The 25,572-nt window shown below is 36.7% G+C and overlaps 1 protein-coding gene across 1 annotated transcript in view; it reads right to left on the bottom strand.

Annotated features, from left to right (window-relative positions):
* UACA (uveal autoantigen with coiled-coil domains and ankyrin repeats) overlaps positions 1–25,572 on the bottom strand; it is an 88,337-nt gene that overhangs the window by 23,483 nt on the left and 39,282 nt on the right. Inside the window, exons 2-8 of the mRNA XM_052646479.1 lie at positions 16,212–16,345; positions 11,307–11,395; positions 9,574–9,638; positions 8,704–8,761; positions 2,534–2,604; positions 2,325–2,431; positions 602–783 (exon numbers count right to left, since the gene is read on the bottom strand). Of these exons, the coding sequence (XP_052502439.1) occupies positions 602–783; positions 2,325–2,431; positions 2,534–2,604; positions 8,704–8,761; positions 9,574–9,638; positions 11,307–11,395; positions 16,212–16,345 (706 nt within the window). The remainder of the gene's footprint in view (positions 1–601; positions 784–2,324; positions 2,432–2,533; positions 2,605–8,703; positions 8,762–9,573; positions 9,639–11,306; positions 11,396–16,211; positions 16,346–25,572) is intronic.

Genomic DNA, 25,572 nt, shown 5'->3' on the forward strand with positions numbered 1-25,572 from the left:
TGGAGTGGGTTGCCACATCCTTCTCCAGGAGATCTTCCCAACCCCGGGATTGAACCCGGGTCTCCCGTATTGTAGGCAGACGCTTTACCATCTGAGCCACCAGGGAAGTGGCAGAATGAGTGACTAATTTTACTTGCTGTGCTTTTCTGTACTTTCCAATTTCTCTTTAATAAGCATAGAAATGTACTTGACACAAGTATTCAATAAATCTTGATTGAATATTTTACATGCACGTTTAAACAATGATTCTTTAAGACTTTTTAAGTATGAGACCTGAAATCCCTCACCCCTCATCAAAAAATATGTATAGTATAGCCCGTTATTTGGGTCTTTCTTTTCGGTTCTTAAATTACTCCGTAGTAGAGTAGGGTTGACTGGATAAGCTAGACAGTAAAGGTAACACACACTGCCCCAAAATGAGTGACTATAATGTGAACCCGCACAGCTGGGGCAGAGAGCGAGATGAAACAGTACTGCTTAAAGTAAGGAGTGTTTTGCCCCTTACAATACTGTAGCTCTACCATGTAAATCTTAAAAAGCTGTTCTTTATTAGCACGCTTTATTAACTAGCACTTTTCTAATGACAGAAAACTGCTGGTACCTTTGTTGGAATTTTCCGCTGCTGTCTTCAATAAGTTTAGAATGTCCAGATTGTCACCAATTCTTGCATAGTAAGAACTATCATGGCCAAGGGCATCCAGCAAGGTTACGTCAGCGCCGTTTTTGATTAAGACTTCTACTGCATCTTTGCAACCATACTCGCATCCTAGCATGAGAGCAGTCCTACAAGCGAAGACGGAAGAATAAAAGACCATAAGAAGGATCCAAAAACTATTTCAGAAATCTCTTTCAGAGGCCCCGTTCTTAAAGAACAGATATGACTTTAAAAAGCTATATTGTTACACACACAGATTTGACTTCATATTTTTATTTTATATTTTAACTCCATTGCATTTATAAAAACATGTGCTTGTGTCTTAGTTTGCAGGGCTTCCCCTAGTTTACAGTGGCTCAGATGGTAAAGAATCCTCCTGCAATGCAGCAGACCCAGGTTCAATCCCTGGGGATCTTCCTGATCCCCTGTGAAGGGAATGGCTGCCCACTCCAATGTTCTTGCCTGGAGAATTCCATGAACAGAGGAGCTTGGCGGGCTACAGTCCATCAGGTCACATAGAGTCGGACATGACTAAGCACAACACAGCAATGAAAAAGAGACAAACATACTTGGAAAAACATAAGATCTATTAAATAAGACATTATATACATGGATCAGCCAGATCACGCCTCTCTGATCTAAAATTTATTCTTATATCAAATTTTATTAATCATGCTTGGAGCCAGATTATAGTATCATAAAAACAAAGTAGTATAAAAAAGTCACTTTCTTAAAAATCACACTAATGATTTAACTGCTTAAGAATTTCCTCCTTTGGGATGCCTGAACAGTAAAAACGATCAGAGCTATAAAATCTGACATCCAAAGACTATTATACTTATCTACTTCCAGTGAACTACAAACAATAGAATACATGTTTAAGAGAATAAGATTAACTGAAAGGAAACCAACAATTTTACTAGTAATCATCTACAAAAATCTCAGAAACTTGTCATAAATTATTATAATGCTTCCCCTGGAGAAATGGGCATATTTTGGATACTTTGTTATCAGAAACTCTGTGACTATAAACATCAGAATCACAATATAGCAAGCAGCATGATACACTAAACCCAGAAAAGAAGACAGGGAGAAATACAGACAGAAATTGTTAGTGCACATCAATTAAAACATCAAATACAGATGCAGAAGTAAATGAATGGAATCTGTGCTGGGGTACAGAAATGAACTCAGTTTCAGAGACGGAGGTGGCATTGTGCCCAGGTAGAAAGGAGAGAAAACACCTTGAAAGAACCTATACTGAAACATGTCCATCTCCAGGACAGCCGAGAACTCCTTTACTCTCAAAAGATTCACTAATGAAGAAGTAGATTGTAGATGTACCTTTTTATTCTTCTTCCTTATTTGAGCCCATTTCACTAAAGGCTATTTTAAAAGTTAAAAATAACTAGGATATAATTCCTCTTTCTTCAGTTCTTTGACTCAAACACAAGCCACAGTCACTGCATATTTTTTGAGTTCACCCTCTCATCATCCCCTATTTGCCCCCTCCCCTCTTCTTCAGCCAATTCTGAAGAAAAATAAGTAGTGAATGCTAATTCCAAGGAAGGGAGAACCACAGGGAGTGGAAAGGCCAGGTCACAACAGCAGAGTTTCAGGATCACTGGGCATCCAGCTCGTGTCTAGGGAACCTTAATAAAAGAATTACCTGTTTTGTTTGTCTCTGGAATTAATATCCGCCCCTCTATCTATCAGCAGTTGACATATTGTTGGCCTACACATCTGAGTAGCCAGAACAAGCGGTGTCCGCCCATCCTAAGGAACAAAAAAATAAGACAGCATTAAGACAACAGATCTCCCAAAATGTGAAAGTTAGAGCCCATGAGTTGAAATGACAATAAACATAAAGTGACTTACTACATCTTTGGCATTCACCGAGGCCCCATGGTCGCAGAGCAGCTGTATGCTAGAAGGACAGTCTGCCATAGCTGTGAGGAACAAAGGAAAATGATAAATGGTGAACATCTGCTGCTGCCACGTGGTGTTTTACAAGACCCATATAAGGCCTAAATTCTTCAGTCCCTAAAATCCCAAGCTTTACATCCTCCACTCTCAGTTTAGCACTATAAGTATCGATTTTTCTATCTGAAAATGGATCCAACAAGATCATTTTGTAAGTTTTGTCTAATTTATTAGAACCAAGGAATACTGTCATTCTTATAGAAGATAAGAATATACTGCTGTTCTAAGGGTAAACACTGACAATGCAAATCTAACTTAAAATTTCTATTTAGAGTATATTTTAAAATATGGCTATACCTGACTGGACCCTTGAAGCATTAGCTGAGATTTTTTTTTTAAAGAATCATATCCTTTCTTTTTTTTTAAATAGAAGAGCTACAGTTAATAAAGTATGACTCATACAGTTCACATGCCCTTTTCAGAGCAGAAACTGCAATGTCTGACCTTAATTATGCAAAAAGCAGGGTCATTTTGCTCAAAATTATATTACAAAGTCACATCATGCTTCTTCTCTGATTGACACTAGAGTTCATTTTTGTATCAGGAAAAAATGGTCAAATTCATAAAATGTGTTGATACTTCCCATGAGTTTTTATAAATTTTTATGAGTTGATACTAGATTATCTGTATAAAAACAACTAAGTCAATGTTCTTTTTTTTTTTGTAAAATTCAATAAAGTAAAACCAAACATACATTTAAAAAAATCAAGTAAATTTTTCATTTCTGATGTCTTTAATCCAGCAATCTTTTATATAAAATATACCATCAACCTTTTAAAAAAAGATAAAACTGAAATCAAATACATTAATTCCAGAATTATGAAATGAACAACCATTCAGGTCCAAATAATAATGAACAAATGTAATGGATAAAACATTTGAGAGCTATACCATATTGCATAAGTAAAGTCAGTATTAAAGGTGCTATGATGGAGAATGTCGGCTGTTCACCATTCTTCCGTGGTAGTAACTATGCCAGTCACAGGGTGGTTCACCTAGCCCATAGGTCCCAGTCTCCTTTGCATGCAAGCAAGACTACATAAGCTAGATCATGCCAGTTGAGTCTGACTGGAGGGATGTGCGCTACCTTCTCAGGCTAGGGCTACAAAATGTGGTTATACATTCCTCCATAATCTTTCTCTTTCCTGTTAGCAGGAAAACAGATAACTGTTGTCAGCTTCAGCCTTAAAGAAGAGGACAACACCCCAGGCAATGGCAGAACCGCAAAATGGAAGTAATATGGGTCCCCGCAGGACCATACGGAGCAGAGGAATAAGCCAATCTGATCATCAGGGCTGTGACATGAAAGAAACTATGTTTTTTTTTAAAGCCAATGTTATTTTGTCACAGCGGTAGAATCTTATTCCTAATCAAGACAAAAATTGCTATTGGGAGTCAGGTGCTGCTAATAACTAAACAGATAACTAAATTACATGGCACCGGTTTACTGGATGGATACTAGGTAGTCAGTAAAATGTATTTCAGGCTAGGAACCTCCTGATTTTTCTCATGCTGTAGCAAAACATTTGCTAGATTCATCATGTGTTCTAATTTAAAAGGTACACCATGTGACTGTGGAACCTTTCTAGGCAAAGCAACAGAAAAGAGCCAAAATTTTAGTACATATTGACAGCTGCTTACTGCTTTTAGTAAGGTATTTTAAGAAAGTGAGGAGGTTAAGCAAGAATTAGTTATGCACACTGTTGGAAGCAAACAGAGTGCCTACGTATTTGGGACCTCACAGGTATAGGAAGCCAATTATTTCTCTATACCAAACACCAATCTAAAATTATTGCTGGTCACAACTTTTCTCAAAGACTGTGCAATAAGGAAAATAAAGAAAGGGAAAAAAAAAAAGGTCCAGTCCTGGAATAAAGATCGAATTGAGAATACTATATTCTTAATGCTGCTGCTAAGTCGCTTCAGTCGTGTCCGACTCTGTGTGACCCCAGAGACGGCAGCCCACCAGGCTCCCCCGTCCCTGGGATTCTCCAGGCTAGAATACTGGAGTGGGTTGCCATTTCCTTCTCCAATGCATGGAAGTGAGAAGTGAAAGTGAAGTTGCTCAGTCGTGTCCAACTCTTAGCGACCCCATGGACTGCAGCCTACCAGGCTCCTCCGCCCATGGGATTTTCCAGGCAAGAGTACTAGAGTGGGATTCCTAATACAACACTATTATTTCAGATGACTTTGAGATATCAGTATTAAAATGAAGTAGAGAACAAATGTACATATTTTCAAAACAGAAGTAGAGTCACAGACATAGAGGACAAATTTACAGTTACCAGGGGATGGAGGAGAGGGATAAATTGAGATTGGAATTAACATACACACACCACTCTATACAAAATAGATAACTAATAAGAACCTACTCTATAGCACAGGGAACTCTACTTCATACTCTGTAGTGGACTATATAGGAAAAAAGCCTGAAGAAAAGAAAAGAGTGGCAATATGCATAACTGATTCACTTCGCTGTACACTTGTGCACTGTAAATCAACTATACTCCAATAACAATTTTTTAAAACCTTGTAAATTAACGTAATGTTCTACACTATATGGAACATTTTATAAATAAATAAATTTTCTAAATTTTAGCCAAAAAAATAAAATGAGGTAGAGAATTATGACTCTAGAAATAAAGACAAGAAATAAAGGAGGGTTAACATTTTTATGTCCAGAAAATAAATGGTTTCTGGTATATGAAAGTGGCTGGCAACAAACAAGCGAGAAACCTACCAAGGTTTTGAGGGAATGAATATACTATCCCCAAATCCAAAAGCCCAGGCAGCTAAACCAATAACTCTTCCTGCACTTAAGCTGCCTATATAGAAGGCATACCTTCCAGCATCCAATTTATCTGTGTCTTAGAGGATAACAGACAAGTAAGAACCTCCGAGATGGCAGCGCTAGGGCCCACAGATGACAATGACAAGGGATTTCTCACAGGTATCATAACCGGGGGGGGCACATGGAGCAGTTAACCAAGAAATTACTCCAAGACCTCAGCTGAAAGCCTCTGCAAGTTTTGCTCAGCAGCATTTGATACCTGCTACTCATTAGTGATTGCTGTGTATTTCCTAGTTCTCCCTTTTCTGAAACAGAGACTTTATTTATCCTGTTCTTGTTTCATCACTATATATTATGAAGAGTAGATTTCTTTTCTTTGAGTTTACAAATTATTAGACCATCAAGAGCCATTTCAGAGCCAAACAAGAGCACAGCACCCAGAAGCCCAACTTTGAGGTGGCCTCAGCAACTGGACTGGTTATGTATCCTCTCCCTGGGGAGGGGGCAAAGGTTCTATGTGTGGGAAGTAGTGGCTGAGGGAATATTTGGAAGGCCAGGAGGCTGGACTGTGGCGACTGGTACCAATCTGTTCTCCCCTTCTTCTGCAGTGGAGCAGCTGGGCCGTGACTAGTTATCTGGAGATTACATTTCTGGGCCTCCTTAGCAGGCCACCAACTGACTTTTCTCTTGTTGATGGATTATGAATAAAGGGCTATTTACCACTTCCAAATCTGGGCCTTAGATCGCGGGTATTTGCTCCCCCAGTTCTCCTTCCCTTTGCTGCTAGCTGGAACATGGATATGACTACAACCCAGTTGCAATGATGTAGCTGAGAAAGATACCAGAGAAAGTGGAGCAACAAGATGGAAAGAATTCAGTGCGTGAATGACCTCAAGCCATATATACCACTCAACACTTTTTTAATAAGCAGCTGGTACTGAAGTTCTTTTATTACATCAACTCAGTCTTCATTCTAACTTCATCAACATACCTAATGAATAAATATTTAGATTTCAATTGGTTAAGTTGTACCAGTTTTAAAGACAAGGATAATAAAATCTATAATATACAAAAAATTATACATACTTAATGTATACATTTTGATGAGTTTGGACTAAAGCACACTTGTAATACCATCACCACAATCAAGATACTAAACATATGGATCACTTCCACAAATTTCCTTGTGTCATTTTGTTTGTATGTGTTTTGGGGTTGGTTTTTTTTTTTTTGGTGAGAATATTTATCAAAATATTCTGTCCTCTTAATATATTTTAAATTGTACAGTATCATATCATTAATAATATGTAATACATTATTATATTATATAATTATCTAAATTCCTGTATAATAATTATACCTCAGGTATTTAGAAAAGTAAAAATGACTGGGGAAAGCTGAATATTGAATAGATGATATTGAAACTATTTTCAAACACACTGTGATAATGATATTACATTTAGGTTACAAAATAGAATCATTATCTTTCACAGATAAAAACTGAATTGTTTATGGATGGAATTATATGATGTTTGGGATTTGATTTAAAATATGCCAGGAGAGTAGAATAATGGGTGGTGGTATAAATGAATCAAGATTGGCCACATGATCACAACTGTCTAAACTGGATGAACAGTATAAGGTATTTTAATATGGTAGTTAAACATTATGTTTGAAATTTTCCATAATAAAAAATTTTTAATGATTTTAAAAACATGATTATTAATAAGGTTGGATGGATTAAAAAATAACTATGAAAAGGTGGTAGGAGAAGAAAAATACCACATGACACAAATTCATACTTCATTAAGCAGCAAAATCATTTTAATATCTCTACCAAGCGCAATAAATTAGTGCTACAGAACTGAATTGTATTTTTTTATGGTGTCAAATTTAAATAAATCTGTTTGGTGATTCCGTAACTACACAAGCTTGATAAGTATATTACATATGAATCTAGGCTTATGTTTTCTTAATTACTTAGTTATTTTTATACAAGTAGCAATATACAAAATATACAAAATTATCATAAATTAAAAACTACAGAAACTCACAGGGGTAATTGTGAGGCTCAAATGATAATGTATGTAAAAATGCTTTGCAAATAATAGTACTCTCTTCCAAAATTTTTAAAAATGTACTGTGTAAGAGATTAAACTATCATAAAAGTAAATTTTTTTTAAAGGAAGAAAATCAAGTTATAAAAGTTTGAAGGAAATTTGAAGTATAATACATTTTTCAAGGGACCACTCTAACTACCACATTATTCCATATACATGAAAGGAAACAGTGTGGTTCTTTTTTTTTCCCTTTCTTTGAACTTCTAGTTAACTAGGAATTTCAGTCTTAGAAGAGTCCAGCCAGGGGTCAGACTATCTTACATTCCAAAACTCCTTAAATATTTAACTTTTTCTAATCATTTTCTTTAAGACACCTAAAGAATAATGCAGATAAACTTTGATATTAATAAAATCCTTGAAATTACTAATATAAATCTCTTTTAAAATAGAGCACATTACAATGATATCAAATTCAGCACTGATACCTCTAAACCAAAACAAGCACCACCACCACTAATTGAGAAGTTACTACATGCCAGGCACTATTCATGATTCAGTTATAACCACTACTGGGCTTCCCTGGTGGCTCAGACGGTAAAGAACCCGCCTGCAATGTGGGAGACCTGGGTTCAATCCCTGGGTTGGGAAGATACCCTGGAGGAGGGCTTGGTAACCCACTCCAGTATTCTTGCCTGGAGAATCCCCATAGACAGAGGAGCCTGGTGAGCTACGGTCCATGGGGTCACAAAGGGTCAGACAGGACTGAGTGACCAAACACACAAGGCGGTAGTATTATTAACTTCATTCAGCAGATGAGGAAAATGAGGTACAGACACGTTAATGAGGCGAATACAGTTTTTAAGAAAGAGAAAAGTCTTCCTTCTTCCATTTCTCCTACCAATCCCCAAGCATACACACAGTATTTACAGCTCCTTGAGAACAAGGTTATGATTTATTCACCTTTGGACTCTCAGTATCTAGCATCTTGGCCCGTAAATACGGTCTGAATGAATCTTTTTAAGCTGTACAATCTACCCAATTTCAAACTTGAGTAAATAAAAAATTCATAATATTTTGTTTCTCCATGAATTACAAAAACATATGTATGTTAAACTCTGAAGTCAATTTAAATGCCCAGCCATTTAACAAAGATTTTATGTTCAACTGAACAAAGATTTAACACAAATTTATATCCAACTGAAATCTTTGCTTACCTGCATCATGAAGTGCGGTTCTTCCCTGCAGGTCTACATGTTCAGTGGGACAATTGTACTGTTAAAACACAGAAATTTAGTCATGTAAGGAAGTTTTATTTTCAAATTAAATACAGTGATTCAAATGAACAGCTGTTTTTTCATCTTAAAAATACTGCATTTATCAAAAACTCTAAAGAGTACTAGACAAGTCATAAATATTTTGACATGTGACAAATACAATAACATTATACTATAAATTTAACAGTGTTCCAGCAAACAGGAAAACATATGGTACATTACAATAGCATGGAATATAGAAACGGCTATTGTTTTGGTTTTTGGGTTTTTTTTCTGTAACGGTTAAAACTTGAACAATTGAATCAGAAAAAAACAAATGAGCTCTGCTGTGAAACTCAGTAGCAAACATGTTCAAGGAAACGTGTGACTAGACTCTTCAACTAAAAACTTAATCTAGCCCACTAGCTCATAGAACTTTGTGGTTGCCTGATTACAAGCTTAACTAATGACGCTATTATACAGTCTGACTTATTGGTGTTTATATAGAAACATATAGATTCTACACTGTGCCACTTCATCTCAAGTCATATACCAGACCACAGAAAATTCCAATCTCTAGCTAATGTCAACAGGAAGGTCAGGTCTTTGTTGTTTATTTTTAATACACTGAGTTATGCAATTCACTTCCCTCAGAGTTTTTGCTCTTTATTGTTCACATTCTTTCACAAACGATGGAAAAACTATTACATAAGCTAACAGTCAAAGCTAGCCTACTATTTTCTTTGATCTCAAGTCTCAAAAATGCATTGAAAATACATCTACTATTTGCAGTCAAAGTAATAAATTCAAAGTATTAACCACTTTTACTACCTGTAGAAGTTTTTGTAGACACAGTGCGTGCCCATACTTTGCAGCCAGGTGAAGAGCATTCCTTCCTAGAAAAGAGATAATTTTAAATATATGATAAGGGTTATTTTCTTCACATGTGAATTCCCCTTAAAAATGTGATTGATTTTTCCAAAATCAGTTGACAGACGACTTCATTTATAGGCATGCTTTAAGTTTGAGCTTTATTTGCACTGAAGGAAGGAGGGCAAAAATCACTCAGATTGGTCACTAGGCAAAACATCCAAAGCAGAAAGAACACAGACAAAAACAAGAAAGACATATGTCGGAGCTGGAATCAGCACAATACACATATAAAGTTTTATGAGTTCTGAAAAGGTACAGTTAGTCCAAAATTTCTAAAAATGAATATTCTGCATCAATGGAAAACACACACACGTGTGTGTGTGTGTGTGTGTGTGTGTGTGTGTAATAAACAGTTTTTTGTTCATTTAAAGGTGGCAAGTAAATAAAGTGTGGTCTTCAATTAAGAATTTGATATACCTTTAGGTAAAGATTTACCTCACTAACTCATCTGTGATGTCTCTCTTTCTCTCCCTCCTTGCCTTCCATTTCCAAACAGAATGCTGTTAACAGTAATGCATTTATTTGTCCACACATGAAGTCACAGGATAGAACATTAAAGTTGTTAAGGAAACTCTCTGCTCTAGGTCAACTCCCATATTTCACTGAGTAACAAAGTGTAAGTTCCAGTGATTGTCTATGTGAATGGAAAATTAAAACATTCACTAAAGAAAAGTGATAGTTATATTCAAACACTTCAAATCTACCCTGTGATATGCAAACAAATTTATGCTATAGTATTTTAAAAGACAGACATAGGTATGACTAAGTTTAAGCAGGAGGCCGGTCTAGAAGAAATAATTTTTTATAAATATAGCTAGCCAAACAGACCAGGTCTCCTCATGAGGCCTGACGGTTAAGAACACAGACTCTGACTATGACTCATACACGGAAGGACCCTGGCACATCACTTAACAACTCAGTGCGTTGCAGACTCACTGGCTGGATGTGAGGATAAAATGAGTTAGTACATGTGAAGTGCTTAGCAGAATAGCGTCATCTATTATCATGTTTAAAAAAGCATCATCTATTCTTGTTATGACCACTATTGGTGATGCTGTTATGAGGCAATTAGTTCCCCAACAAGTCTAACCAAAGGCCAAATGACCTCAGGACAGCACGAATGTATATACTGAATAGTACACACATGTGTGCTAAGTCACTTCAGTCATGCATGACTTTTTGTGACCCCATGGACTGCAGCCCCACCAGGCTCCTCTGTCCACAGACTCCTCCAGGCAAGAAAACTGGAGTTAGCTGCCGTGCCCTCCTCCAGGGGATCTTCCCCACCCAGGAATCGGACCCACATCTCCTACGGCTCCTGGCATTGCAGGCAGATTCTTTACCACTGAGCCATGAATAGTACATAAGTATAAATTAAATGGCCCCTATAGATTCTTCCAAGTCTGAGATTTTAGAATCCTATAACACTACCAAGACAAGCCCTAGACCTCAGGTCTCCAGCTGCTAATCTATTCAGTCATGCTTTCTGCTACACTGCCCACTCCCCCACAATACCTCAACTAATTAGAAACAAAGTTATGGCCTTCTCTCTGTAAATCACATTTAAGTCTGACTGAGAGCATTATCAGTGGACAATGCTTGTCTTCTCTGTACTATGGAGGCAAACATACCTGCGGTGTCACTGGTTGTAATATCAACTCCATGTATGAGGATGGCATTCAAACACTCAAGATTTCCCTTTGAGGCCACAACATGAAAGCTAAACAAAAAGAAAATTTTGTTATGCCATGGAAACTACCCAAGGTCAACTTTAATGTTACATTCAGCCATCTTATATTCAATACTCCTATATACACACATGTACACACGTGCATTTTAAAGGCTACACTAAACACTTACATTTTTAATACAAGAAAAAAAGAAATGTATCTCACATTACTGAAAAACTCATTTTAATCCATATTTATATCACTACCCCTATAGTTTATCTTTTCAATAACAGAGGCACTGGTGTTTAGACCTTAAATGCACTGAAAATTTTCCATCAGATTATTTTACTTAATTTCAAATATACGGAAACTGCCAAAACAAATGAAGATACCACAGAATGCTAAGGCCAAAGAGAGATCAAAACACTTATCCATCTCTTTAGAATTATCATATTAAAGCTGGCATAGAAAAGTTTTCAAAACCAGCTAAGCTATACTTGAAAGCCACAAAAATCTGGCATCATCTTCTTTCCCCCAAGTACTACCACATAATTCCTCCTTTCACTCAAGAGATCTGTGTGAGTGGTTGAAATTTCACACAAACAGGCAGAATTGAGCACGTTTTCTAATAAGGCAAGTAAAGCCTACTTAAAAACATAACTTTAAGTCATTAAGTATTCAAGATACAGGATAAATATCCCAGTGTTTCTTTGATCATCTAATACTTTTCTTAATGAACAAACATAGAAATACTTTGTGTGCATTAAGAACTGATACTGTACGTAAACATAGTAGGACTTGTTGGCAAAGGACGTTGAACTCAGGCCATAAACAAGCACAGTAACCACTGTGAAGATGCCAGGAGATGAAGGCTCAGCAAGATGCCTGGATGTAGACACACTCGGCAGCATACCCCGCAGCAGGGGTCTTCCCTCAACATACCACTTAAAAATTCTACATTTTCCCACTCCCTAAAACCTTAGTACTCCTAGCTCCCTCATCCCTGCCTTCATTATTTTAAATGTAACTATGCATTTTCTAATACATATAAATTCAAATTTTATTTTCTTTATGGTCTATTAATCTCCTCTAAGAAAGCAGGGATTCTTGGCTGTTCTGCTTCCTATTATATTCCCAGAACCAATTAAAGTACCAGACAGATGTGGTGGTGTTTTTCAGCCACTAAGTCGTGTCAGACTCTTTTGCGACCCCATGGACCGTGGCCCACCAGGCTCCTCTGTCCATGGGATTTACCAGGCAAGAATACTAGAGTAGGTTGCCATTTTCTTCTCTAGGCGATCTTGCTGACCAAGGGATCAAACCCGTGTCTTCTGCATTGGCAGGTGGGTTCTCTACCACTGAGCCGCTTGGGAAGCCCACCAGACAGATGATAGACCCTCAAATATTTGAATAACTGAATGCTCAGAAACAAAATGTAGAGCTACCTTGCGAATTCACTTTCAGATATTCAATTACGCCTCCATTCGCATTATGACGAATATAAATGCAAACTAGAGACCGAGCACTAAGTAAAGTAAATCAGGTTTGTGTGCAGTTTGAATGAGAGAGAGATACTTCTGATAAAAAGAATGTACTGCTCCTAAAAGTCAGACAAGTTCTCCTTAGAGTAGAACTGAACTGCTGTAAGGCTGAGGGTATCGATTCTTTCTGCAGCACTGAAGCGGGGAATTCTATTATGCAGTGCACTGAGAACTTTTTCAGGGATGGTAATTTCCTTCATGCAAAGGTTTTCCATCTTCAAACAACTTTGGAGATCTCATTCTTTGTCTACCTGTTTTCACTTCTTAGCTCACAAAATCTGAAAGACTTCTCTTCTCCAAAATAACTTAGCATTATACCGATGATGCACTACGAGGGCAGAAATTGAAGCAAATCTACAATGCATTATTAATATGGGTGTGCTATAGATAGTAGATGTGCTTCAGAAAGAAGATATACCAATCATTACACTGTATGCAGAGTTGCAAAGGAAACCTGGAAAACTGCTTTATAGAAATATGCTTTTTCAATTAAAAAATCAACTTTTTCTTTTTAAAAACAAGACAAGTATTACTACTACAATAGGAGATCCAGGTAATTTGGACAGTCCCCACCTCTGGTTGTTTGAAGACAACCAGAAAAGCATACAAAATAAGAAATCTGCCTGAAGGTATCAGTGAGCTAACATGATAGTGAGAAATTACTAAGACAGTATGCAGGGAAGCACAGAGGCCCAGAGAGGTGAACCTGGAATATCGAGCTACTTTTTCTCTAGGAGCATTTGCTATTTAGAGAGAAAAAAACTGAGAGGTTGAACAGTCCTTTTGGCAGCCTGAGGGGAAGGCGAGTCAGGAACTGGAACTCACAGCTCTCCAAGGGGCAATAGGGATTCTAGGTGAACCTGCCCCATTTTGTATTGGCAACGGACTACATCCCTGGGAAACAGGTAACCAGGAATAAAATATATTCTTGTAATGACTATCTAAGGCCTCAAATATTTCATTTTTGAAACTGTATAAAGATCAAGAGGGGCTTTGCTGATGGCTCAGACAGTAAAGAATCTGTCTGCAATGCAGGAGCCTGGGTTTTATCCCTGAGTCAGAAAGATCCCCTAGAGAAGAGATTGGCTACTCACTCCCATGTTCTTGCCTGGAGAATCCCACGGACAGATGAGCCTCGAGGGCTGCAGTCCATGGGGTTGCCAAGAGTCAGACATGATGGAGTGACTTACACTTTCACTTCAGAGATCAAGAAGGACATGTTAATTTTGCCTTAAATTTCAAAAATTAAAAAAAAAAAATCATTCCAAATTAAACTATTTTTATAACTATAGAAAATATATTTGTAGTATGTCCTGTACTTGACTAAATATAAAATGCTTTAATTAAGAAACACTTTGTGTGTGAATAACAAAAGGAAAATATTTTATGCTATGAATCCTAAAAAGAATTCTAATTCTATAGTGAATACCTCAAAAACTTATACTACTCAAATATGTCATAAACTAAAGTTCACAGTACATCATCAACTAAAGTTCACAGTTCATCATATTATACCAGATTTGCATAATTCTATTAATATAAGTAATTTCCCTCAAAATTGAACCTTAGATCAAAAAAGTCAGAACAAAATCTCAAGTAACCATTCATTCAAAACATTCAAAGCATGGGCAGACAAAACTGAAGAAATAAGGTTTCACTGAAGATTTTCATCACAAACAAGATCCTTTGAACTTTTAACATCATGGCACTTGGGGAAAAAATAAACAACAGTTTTGATATTAAATTTTTACTATTTATACTGTGAGCCCTATAAACGCTAAAATTTAGCAAAAGTAGAAGCAGGACTCAAAATAACTAGTGTCTGTAGCCATCAACTTGCCTACTTTACAAAACTGAAAACAGTACAAAAAAATTGGGACTTCTTAAACTTCAATGCTCTTATAAACAACTTGACGTCACACTCTGCTATATTTATGTATCTGAGCATTCTAAGGTAGTGACCTACATCAAACATTAACTATTCACTTCCTAATATTCACCTCTATATTTAGCATCTGATTTCTAGTATTCTAAAAAAACTCATGCAAGTATAAGGCAGAGAGGTATTTAAGGAAATGAGACTTTTCACCTCTAACTTTGGAAGGTTTCCCAGATAAGGTTTGAACTGCTGTATTTATAGAGGATAGTAAAGGTCCATCTAGTCAAGGCTATGGTTTTTCCAGTGGTCATGTATGGATGTGAGAGCTGGACTATAAAGAAAGCTGAGCACCAAAGAATTGATGCTTCTGAACTGTGGTGTTGGAGAAGACTCTTGAGAGTCCCTTGGACTGCAAGGAGATCCAACCAGTCCATTCTGAAGGAGATCTGCCCTGGGATTTCTTTGGAGAGAATGATGCTAAAGCTGAAACTCCAGTACTTTGGCCACCTCATGCGAAGAGTTGACTCATTGGAAAAGACTCTGATGCTGGGAGGGATTGAGGGCAGGAGGAGAAGGGGACGACAGAGGATGAGATGGCTGGATGGCATCACCGACTCAATGGATATGAGTTTGAGTGAACTCCGGGAGATGGTGATGGACAGGGAGGCCTGGCGTGCTGCGATTCATGGGGTCGCAGAGAGTCAGACACGACTGAGCGACTGAACTGAACTAAACAGAATCTAGATCTACCCTTTAACCCAGCTGCTCCCTATCCTCAACATGGAAGGAAATGATGAAGACTAGGAAGAGGTAGGAGAAAAGATACCTGGTTTATAAGCATATAGACAAACCAGCAGCCTTGAGTAACACAAAAGAAAAGGGCGGGATCACTGCCTGTATCTCCCTAAGTCACACTAGTTATTCTGCCTATCTATTGTCCTAGACATCTTCATTTAAATTAATTACCCCAATACAAAAATGGATTGGGGTTAAGGGGGAAAGGTAATGTAATTTATAGAACTCTTCCAAAATAGAAAACTTGGGTTTATATCCCAGACTGTGACTTTTAATGAGACTAGACACCAAGTTATATAGCCTCTGTAAACTTCTTCCTGCTTCTTTCAGAGGGCCACTGTGAGGATCAAACATGATAAGGAGTATTTAAAAAAAAAGCTTATAAACAAAATTGTACCAAATAACCCAGGCTGGGATTTGCCATAGGGCCCAAACAACTAGACCACTGGGTAGTATTCTCTGTCTCACTTTGAAAATCTTTCCTATTGAGGACAATTATTAGTTCAAATTGATGAAAGTCATGTCTGAAAGATTTCAGTGTGTGGGTTTTGATAAAGACTTTTAAAATTACATGTTGATAACCATAATTCACAGATTTCATTTGTATGCCAAGGGTGTACTCTTGAGAGAATTACCACCAGTAATACTCACGCAGATCTGCCTTCTACATCTAGCTTGCCTGGATTTACTCCCTTTTTAGCAAGAATTGAGGTCACTTTCTCTACATCTCCCCTTTCTGCTGCTTTCATCAATCGGTCATCGTATTTGTTCCAATCTGCTGCTTGCTACAATAAAGGAAAAAAAAGTAAACATAGCATACTATATACTATATTAGTAAGGCTCTCCAAAGAAGGGGAAACAAGAGAAAACAGTACTGTCTAATACATCATTCAGTTGTCAAATGTATCTCCAATTCCTTTCTCCTCGCTATTCTAACCTGATGAAAAGAGCCTTTCCAAAACACACAATATACAAGAAATATTTTATATATTATATATTTGAGAAAAAGGGGATTTCTCATGTCTTCTGCCCTGTTTTCTTTGCCTTCGGAGCAAAGAAAGGAAAGGAATTAACTGCTGAATACCTACCATGTGCCAGGTATAAATTACTGGAACAACCCTAGTAAACTAGATTTATCATCTCCATTTAACAGATGAGAAAAATCAAGGCTCCAGGGATATTAAATGACTTCAGAGGCCAAGCCTAATTCTGACTTCTCATGACTTCCCAAAGCAGTGTACTTGTTGTCCTATTCTGTAATTCATGCTTTTGAAATTGGCTCTGGTTACCTATTGCCCAAGACCTTTAGTGGCAGTGGAATTCTGTACACATTTAAGAACACCCACCCTTTTCCCCCCAGCATCACTTGCTTAAAGGGTACTACTGGAAATATAATTATAGAAGCAAATTGTACACACATACATGCAATTAAAAAAGCAATCCATTATGCTTATGTATCAGGATAAAAAGAAACATCTACATAGAAAAACTTTTTTAAAAACTCTAAAAATATTAACTACTTAAAAATCCTAAAATTATAGGATCAGAGATGACTTTCATTTTCTTGCTTCTTTACATTCAACATGTACTGCTTTTTATTAAAAAAAAAGATGTTTGATTTCAACAAAACAGTGCATATGTATTTCAAAGGAACATTAAAGGCAATTTTTTAAATAGAAAAACATATCAAAAGATATACATTTTAATTATATCAAGGTTATCAAGTTTTAATTGGAGAAAATACATTCAAGATATTAGATATTCTGAAGCCAATAACTTTAACCTTTTCTTAGTAAGTAGAAATGTATTACTCAAAACTAAAATATACATTATTTAAACAAGTAAGGTTTTAGCCTTTTAAAATTCTGTACAGTAAACTTATTGCTAAATTCTTCTTTGCTAAGTTCAATATCATTTTTAGAACAAAAAATAATGTACATATCTTTCACTTAACTTACAAAGTAATTCCTATGTCCACAAATACAATAACAAATCTCTGGAGGAAAAAAATGAATCACTTCATATAAAGCATATCCTCTAAATGTTTGATCAATAGGATTATTTTGTATCTACTCTCCTCTAAAACAAAACAAAAAAAGTAACCAATTTTCTAGCTAAATAAGTAATGTATTCATTAAATACTTGAAGTGAAAAATATAAAAACTGAATATGAAAAAAGACAGATATATTAAAATTTTAACCCACCAATGAAATGTAACATTTCAATGGAATCTGGTTCAAGTATCTACACAGACTTCAGAATTGTTGTCTGCAGTCATATTTGGAGATGAACTACTTCCTTCTAACTTGAAAAGTTCAAACTGTCAACTTTGATATGAGCCCTATGAGCCCTACTTACTGCCTCAGTCTAAACAACATTTTCAGCTTCCCCTTTCTTTAGCTTTAAAACAAAACAATCAGTGTACTGGCTCTAATTTGGGGAGTGGTAGTAGCTGTAGGCTTTGTGTTTTCAAATACCTAAGAGATTAAGTCACGTTTAGCACACAAACACTTGCTCTAAATTGATTAGTTTACCCTTGCAGTTAGAACAATCTCAATTTTATTTCCAAGTAAACTAGCTAGTGGAGAAAGGAGCTATTTAAAACACTAGAACAATTGCAAAATCCCAAAGTAAGGCTCTTTAAAAGATAACTAAATGAGATTAAAGTCTGGTATTAATCCTGTGATTTTCAGTTCTTCTCTACCAAGCACTTTGGTCCACTGTCAGTTAACAGAAATACTGCTCAATTACTAAAATTCTATTATGAGCTTTTTAAATCCAGAAAAAGAAACAAGCACTTTTGTTTTCGATCACTAGCCCCAGTCTGCTAATCAAATAAACCAGAGAGAACAGGATAAGACAAAGAAACCAAATTTTTAAAAAAGTAGTACATTTTAAAAGAATACAGTTCAGAAAGCCTGGCCAAGACTCTCTTGTTTCACTGACTATAGGGATACCTACTCTGTTCTTAGGAGCACAAGAAAACCAACAGCTCATCATAGACAGGATTTAGTTTCTTGTTGCTAACAGCAAATTAGTTCGCATTAAGTTACAAATCACTGTGGCTCACAAAGCGAGCCCTCAGAGAAACTCCTAACTAGTGACTCAGTCCTTCTTAGAACTCTTCCTGTTCTGCAGTCTTCCTGCTGCACTACACTTAGCTTGGATCTCTAAGGATATTTTCTTCGGATATGTCTTCGGAATCCTTCTCCGCCTTCATAGCGCTTGAAAATTATCTTCCTCGCAGCGGCAGCACTTGATTAAGAGCAGCCCCAAATCAGGTACTGTAACTCCTCCTATTTGTGATTCTTTAGAAGCTGTCTTTCACTGCCTTCCCTTTTCGGGGACTCCACTGGAAAGCTTGAACAGCACTCTACATCCTGCCGCCTCAACACTGCGGCACAGACCGGCGTCTGTGCACAATAAAGCTGTCCACATCCGACTCATCCCGTAAACAGTGTGTAGACTGTCTCCCATTGGTCAGGATCTATTTTAGATTCCATAGGCCTTGACAGCTGAGTGATAGATAGAGAAGAGCAGCTAAGAATATACTGTAAATGCATGCTTCTCCTCTGAGTAATAAACCTAAGGTCTGCAAGGGAAAAATGACTCAAACACATTGTAAAACATGCTTTTTATATCAAAGCAACTTGCGTGACATTACAACAACATTGTTAACAGACAAATTTGGTTATTCCCACAAAAAAAAAAAAAAAAAACATTTTAAACCCGTTTCAGTCTTAGGATTGTCTAAACAGAAGTTATAATAACCTTGATAAACAGAATATAAAATTCTATTTTTGGCAAATAAAATCACACTTTAATTTAAGGAAACACACACACAAAGAAACATTTTCAGATTTTTCTCCATTTTCCTCGTACCCCTCTCAGTCTCGTTCTGCATGCAACCAGGTTTCAGCTTACAACTGCTGCCAGTCTGTCTCCTAAAATGCTAAATGAGAAGAGCGAGGCACTGCCAAGACATTAAACGGTCTGCATTATGATGAACAGTTTTCAACAAACTTTAAATCTAACTTGCTGCTCTTAATTTCCAAGTTCAGCACCCTGCCTGATAGAGCAAGTAAATATTTCATCAGTGGAAAATCAAATTATCTGGATTCAGGGATTTTAAAAAACAAATAAGATGATTAAATATTAAAGGAAGCAAATGCATATTAATCACTGAGCTAGACTGTAAATAAAACTCCACGTGGGGACAAAGTAAACAGCCTCTCCATGTTCTCCTCCGTGATGTTTTACCTGCTTGTACTACAACACCACCCCTTACATTATCAAGGACGGTGACCAATTTCCACAAGCTCCAGGGACTTTTTTCTGTTCTAGTTCCCGCATTAGCAAGAGAATAATTTACACTTCCTCCAAAAAGTCAGATTTGAGAAAACCATTTCATGGGAATGAAAAACCGCCCAACACAACTGTTTATAGGAAGGAGGTAAGGGCTATACATACTACAGATCGTGCCGCCAGCTAAATTCTGTTACGAATATCATCAAGAAATCCATTTCCTCCTATGTTAAATATTAGGTATATATTCTAATTATAAGATATATAAGATCATATACCATAATGTATTATTTTTGAGACAACTTTTTTTCCCCCCAAATCACGTTAGACATCACAATGGATTCTTGGCTGGACCCAGAGATTCTGCCCACTCCATTTCACCCTTCTTCAGAGGAAATCTGGGTGGGATAGAACTCAGGCCCTGTCCTTTGATTAACAGAGCAAGCACATCCTTTCTAGAAATAGGACAGCAAAGGCAAAGCAAATAAAAAGAAAGGAGGAAATCTGCAAGGAGTAATAAAAGCCATATATGGAGCTGTCTGTCTTCCCTGGCGGCTCAGATGGTAAAGCGTCTGCCTGCAACGCGGGAGACCTGGGTTCGATCCCTGGGTTGGGAAGATCTCCTGGAGGAGGAAACGGCAATCCACTCCAGTACTCTTGCCTGGAAAATCCCACAGATGGAGGAGCCTGGTAGGCTACAGTCCATGGGGTCACAAAGAGTTGGACACGACTGAGCGACTTCACTTTCTATGGAGCTGTCTTATGGAATAACTAAGGCTCAGGAGACAGGGTATATGGACCCTCCTATACTGTGGATATCCTGAACCTCCTCTGTTTCTCAGTCTCCTTTTCCTACTCTCTTTCTTTCCTTCTCAGCTATTTCCCAAGAGCTCAAGACAAATTCCCACCTCTGCTGTCCCCTGTGCCAATAAGGCTCTTCCCTTACCTTCATTCTAGTCCTTAAATACCACTTCCTCAGAGAACTTCTCAAATACTGTATCTACAGCACTAGCCCTATGCTACCCTTGCCGCTCTTTATCTTTCTGCCGTTTCATCCATCTTCAGAATACTTATCAGTATCTGCCAGTATACCATATGTTTACCCATTTTTTAGCCTACTTCCTATTTTTGGTATTTACTTCAAAAATTATCACAATAATCAGGGGGACAGACTGAATTCAACAGCACATGGAAAGGATTATACACCATGACGCCACATACACCAGTGCAGACACGGGTTCAATCCCTGGTCTGGGAAAATCCCACATGGCCACAGAGCAACTAAGCCTGTATGCCCCAACTATTGAGCCCATGCTCTAAAGCCCAGGAGCCCCAGCTACTGAGCCTGCATGCCTGTGCTCCAAGAGAAGCCACGGCAATGAGAAGCCCTTGCACTGCAGCTCGAGAAAAGCCCATACAGCAAGGAAGACCCAGCAAAGCCAAAAATAAAAACCATAAAAAAGAAGGAAATTACCTCAACATAATAATAGTCATATGTGAAAAGCACATAGGTACCATCATATCCCATGGTGAAACACTTCCTCTACAATCAGGAACAAAATAAGGATGCTCACTCTCACCATTTTTATTCAACAAAGTATAGAAGTTCTACCCAGAACATTAGACAAGAAAAGGAAATAAAAGGCATTCAAATTGGAAAGGGAGAAGTAAAATTATATCTGTTTGGAGATGACATGATGGTAGATGTTGTTCTTTGTTGTTTAGCTGTTAAGTTATATCCAACTCTTTTGCAACCCCATGGACTGTAGACTGCCAGGCTCCCCTGTCCATGGGATTTCCCAGGAATGAATACTGGAGTGGGTTGCCATTTCCTTCTCCAGGGGATCTTCCTGACTAAGGATCTCAAACCCGGGTCTCCTGTGTTGACAGGCAGATTCTTTATCACTGCAATGTTATATGCAGAAAATCCTAAAAATTCCACAAGAATAAAAAATTTAGACCTAATCAATGAATCCAGCACAATTACAGGATACAAAAGCAATACACAATTATGCTTCTATATACACTAACAAGGAGTAATCCAGAAACGAAACTAAGAAAACAATTCCACTTACAATAGCATCAAAAATAGTACAATAATTAGGACTAAACTTAACCAATAAAGTGAAAGACTTGTATACCAGAAACAACAAAACATTGCTGAAAGAAATTAGAGAAGATAAAAAATAAATGGAAAGACAGTTCATGTTAGACTGGAAGATTTACTATCATTAATGTCAGTACTACTCAAAGCAATTCACAGATTCAATATAATCTCTATCAAAATTCCAAAGGCATTTTTTTTTTCAGAAATAGAAAAATTCACCTTAAAATTCATACTGACTTTCAAGGGAACCCAAATAGCCAAATAATCTTGAAAAAGTTTGAGGTCTCACATGTTCTGACTTCAAAACATGTTACAAGGTTACAGTAATCCAAACAGTATGGTACTGTCATGAAAACAGATACATAGTTCATTGGGCTTCCCTGGTGGCTCAGACAGTAAAGAATCTGCCTGCAGTGCAGGAGACCTGGGTTTGATCCCTGGGTTGGGAAGATCCCCTTGAGGAGGACATGGCAACCCACTCTAGTATTCTTGCCTGGAGAATCACCACGAACAGAGAAGCCTGGTGGGCTACAGTCCATGGGGTTGCAAAGAGTCAGATACAATTGAGCGACTAAGCACACACACAGGACAGATCTATGAAATTGAATAAAGAACCAGAAATAAATCCTAATATATAAGGTCAAATGATCTTCAACAAGGGTGTAAGACCAGTTGATGGTGAAAGGAGAGTCTCATCAACAATTTCTGTTGAGAAAACTGGATATCCACGTGCAAAAGAATGAAGATGAACCCTTACCTTACACCATATAGAAAACGTTAATTCAGAATGATTAAAAACTAAATTTAAAGACCTAAATTTAACATTCAAATATAAAACTCCTAAAAGAAAACACAGGGGAAAGCTTTATGACTTTGGATTTAACAGTAATTTCTTATAAGCACAGGCAACAAAACAAAACTGGAACAATATCCAACTTAAAAATCCTGCATGAAACACAGAGAATGAGAAAATGTCTCCAAATCATGTATCTGATGAACAGTTAATAAGGGGACTATATAAAGAACTGTAACTCAATTATAAAGAAACAGATAACCCAATTAAAAATGGGCAAAGGACTTAAATAGACTTTTCTCCAAAGATGATACATGAATGACCAATAAACATATAAAAAGATGTTAAACATCCTTAAATTAGAAATACAAATCAAATCATAATAAGATATCACTTCACGCCCATTGGGATGGCTACTATCAAAAAACTAGAAAATGATAATTGCTGCTAAGGATGTGGAGAAATCTGAACCCTTCCCACAGTTGGTGGGAATGAACACGGTGCAACCACTACAGAAAACAAGATGAAGATTCCTCAAAAAACTAAAAACAGAACTACCACGCAATCCACTAATCCTTTTTCTGGGTACATATCTGAATGGATTGAAAGTAGAGTCTCAAAGAGGTATCTGCACGCCCATGTTCACGGCAGCATCATTCACAATAGCCAAGAGGTGGAAACAACCCAAATGTCCACTGATGGATGAATTGATAAACAAAATGTGCTATATACCTGCAATGGAATAGGAATCAGGCATAAAAAGGAAGGAAATTCTTCACATGTTATACCACAGATGAATCTTGACATTATGCTAAGTGAAATAAACTTCAGCCCTCCAAAGACAAATACGCTATGATTCCACTTATGAGGTATCCAAAGTGGTCGAATTCAGAGAAACAAAACTTAGAATGGATTTGGGGAAAGAGAGAAATGGGGAGTTGTTATTTAATAGGTATATTTCAGCATTTCAGATTTATAAGATGAAAATTTTTTGATGATAATTTGCACAACAGTGTGAATATGCTTAACACTACTGAAATGTTCACTTAAAAATGGTTAAGATGGTAAACTGTCTGTGCTTTTTACCACAATTAAAAATAAAACAAAAGAAATGCAATCTCACAATATCATTAGCATGCTTTACCTTAATTAATAAACTTTTAAAAACAAAATTAAAAGGGTGAAGATATAGATGAAATGAGATTGACCACAGGTCAATAATTGTTAAAGCTGAGTTACAGGTTCATCAGGGGTTCACTATGCTAAACTCAACTTCTGTTTCATGCACTTTTGACATTTGGTCCAATAAATTTGGTTGATGTATAAGTTTTTAAACCATATTACATGCCTCTTACCAAGGCCCTTCACCGATTCATTACTTTGGCAGGAAACACAGTATAGCCTTTCCACTCAGTCCTCTCTGGATTAAAATAAAGCCATTTTCATTCACAGCCATATGCCTACAAGGTGAATCCTGTGCTACTGAATGAAAGCATTCTGAAAAGAAGCAGTTTTTTTTTTTAAAGCATTAAGTGTTTACCACATATTATAATAAATATGTTTCTGTACTTCAGTACTGTACTGTTTGAAAAGAAGCTATTCATTAAATTCAGAATGTACCAAGCCAACACATCTATGGTAAAAATCAAAATACAGTTGTTTCTAGAGAATAAATAAAACATTCTAACACAACGATTCTGGGTAGACCTAAATAGATGATACCTTTAAACACTAAATCGCCATAAGGAAAATCACTTAAAAGTTTCAACAGTGATTTCCTCATACTAGCATTAACTGCAAATTCGTAACTTTTCAGAAATTAAATGAAATTTTTAAAATGTTTAAGTAATACATCTCTAATGTGGAAAATTTGTAATACATTTAACTTTACATATAAAAATAGAAATTCCACCACACAGAAAAAAAATTACTAAAAATTCTGTATACTAACCTCTAATTTCTTCTCTGTTAAAAGGTCTAGTCAAGATTTTTAAACATAAATGAGTCCAACAGTTGCTTCATTTATTCAATATTTAGGATAGAAGGTCTCTTGAGAAGAACTTTATAGAAGCAAATAAGCAAGTAGACTTCAAAATATATGCAAATTCATATAAAGTATTTATATATTTAAGGGGTAGACTCAATAGGTCACAGGTAATATTATTTAAAGGCCAGTTTTAGCCTAAAGGCCATTTTAGAGGCATTATCCAAAAGAGAAACATACGGAAAACTTTCACAGATTACCACAAAACTTTCATAGAAAACTGCTTAAAACCAAGAAAAAGTCATGCTAAACAAAAGCTAATTCACAGTTGTTCATCATTTCAGTGTCGCAGACCCCTTCAAGAATCAGATGAAAGGAATGGACGCTCTTTTTAAACGTATATATAAGCACATAATCAAAATAATTTACATTTATTTTGGAGGATCACTGATCTCTCTACAAATATGGAATCCATGAACTCCAAGTCAAAAACTGCTAACACAGATAAGGAGAAGCAGCAAAGGAGTTCTGTCTTTCGTTTCTAAAATACTGAATAACTGTCAGAAGATGGGATAATTAATTTTGCTCAGTAAAAATTTAACAAGCATTATGTGTAAAGGGATACATTTAAATACTAGACTCAGGATTTAAATATACGTTATCATTTGGTATGTGCTATGCCACAAGTCAGGAGCAGGATATAAAATAGGGAACAAAGCATACATGAGACCTGGCCTCAGGCAATTCACAGGAATAAAACCCAGGGATTTTCTTCAATTGCTCTCATAATATGAAAAAGACAGGCACATATGTAAACATGCA

Source organism: Budorcas taxicolor, chromosome 10, assembly GCF_023091745.1.
Source record: "Budorcas taxicolor isolate Tak-1 chromosome 10, Takin1.1, whole genome shotgun sequence".
NCBI lineage: Eukaryota > Metazoa > Chordata > Mammalia > Artiodactyla > Bovidae > Budorcas > Budorcas taxicolor.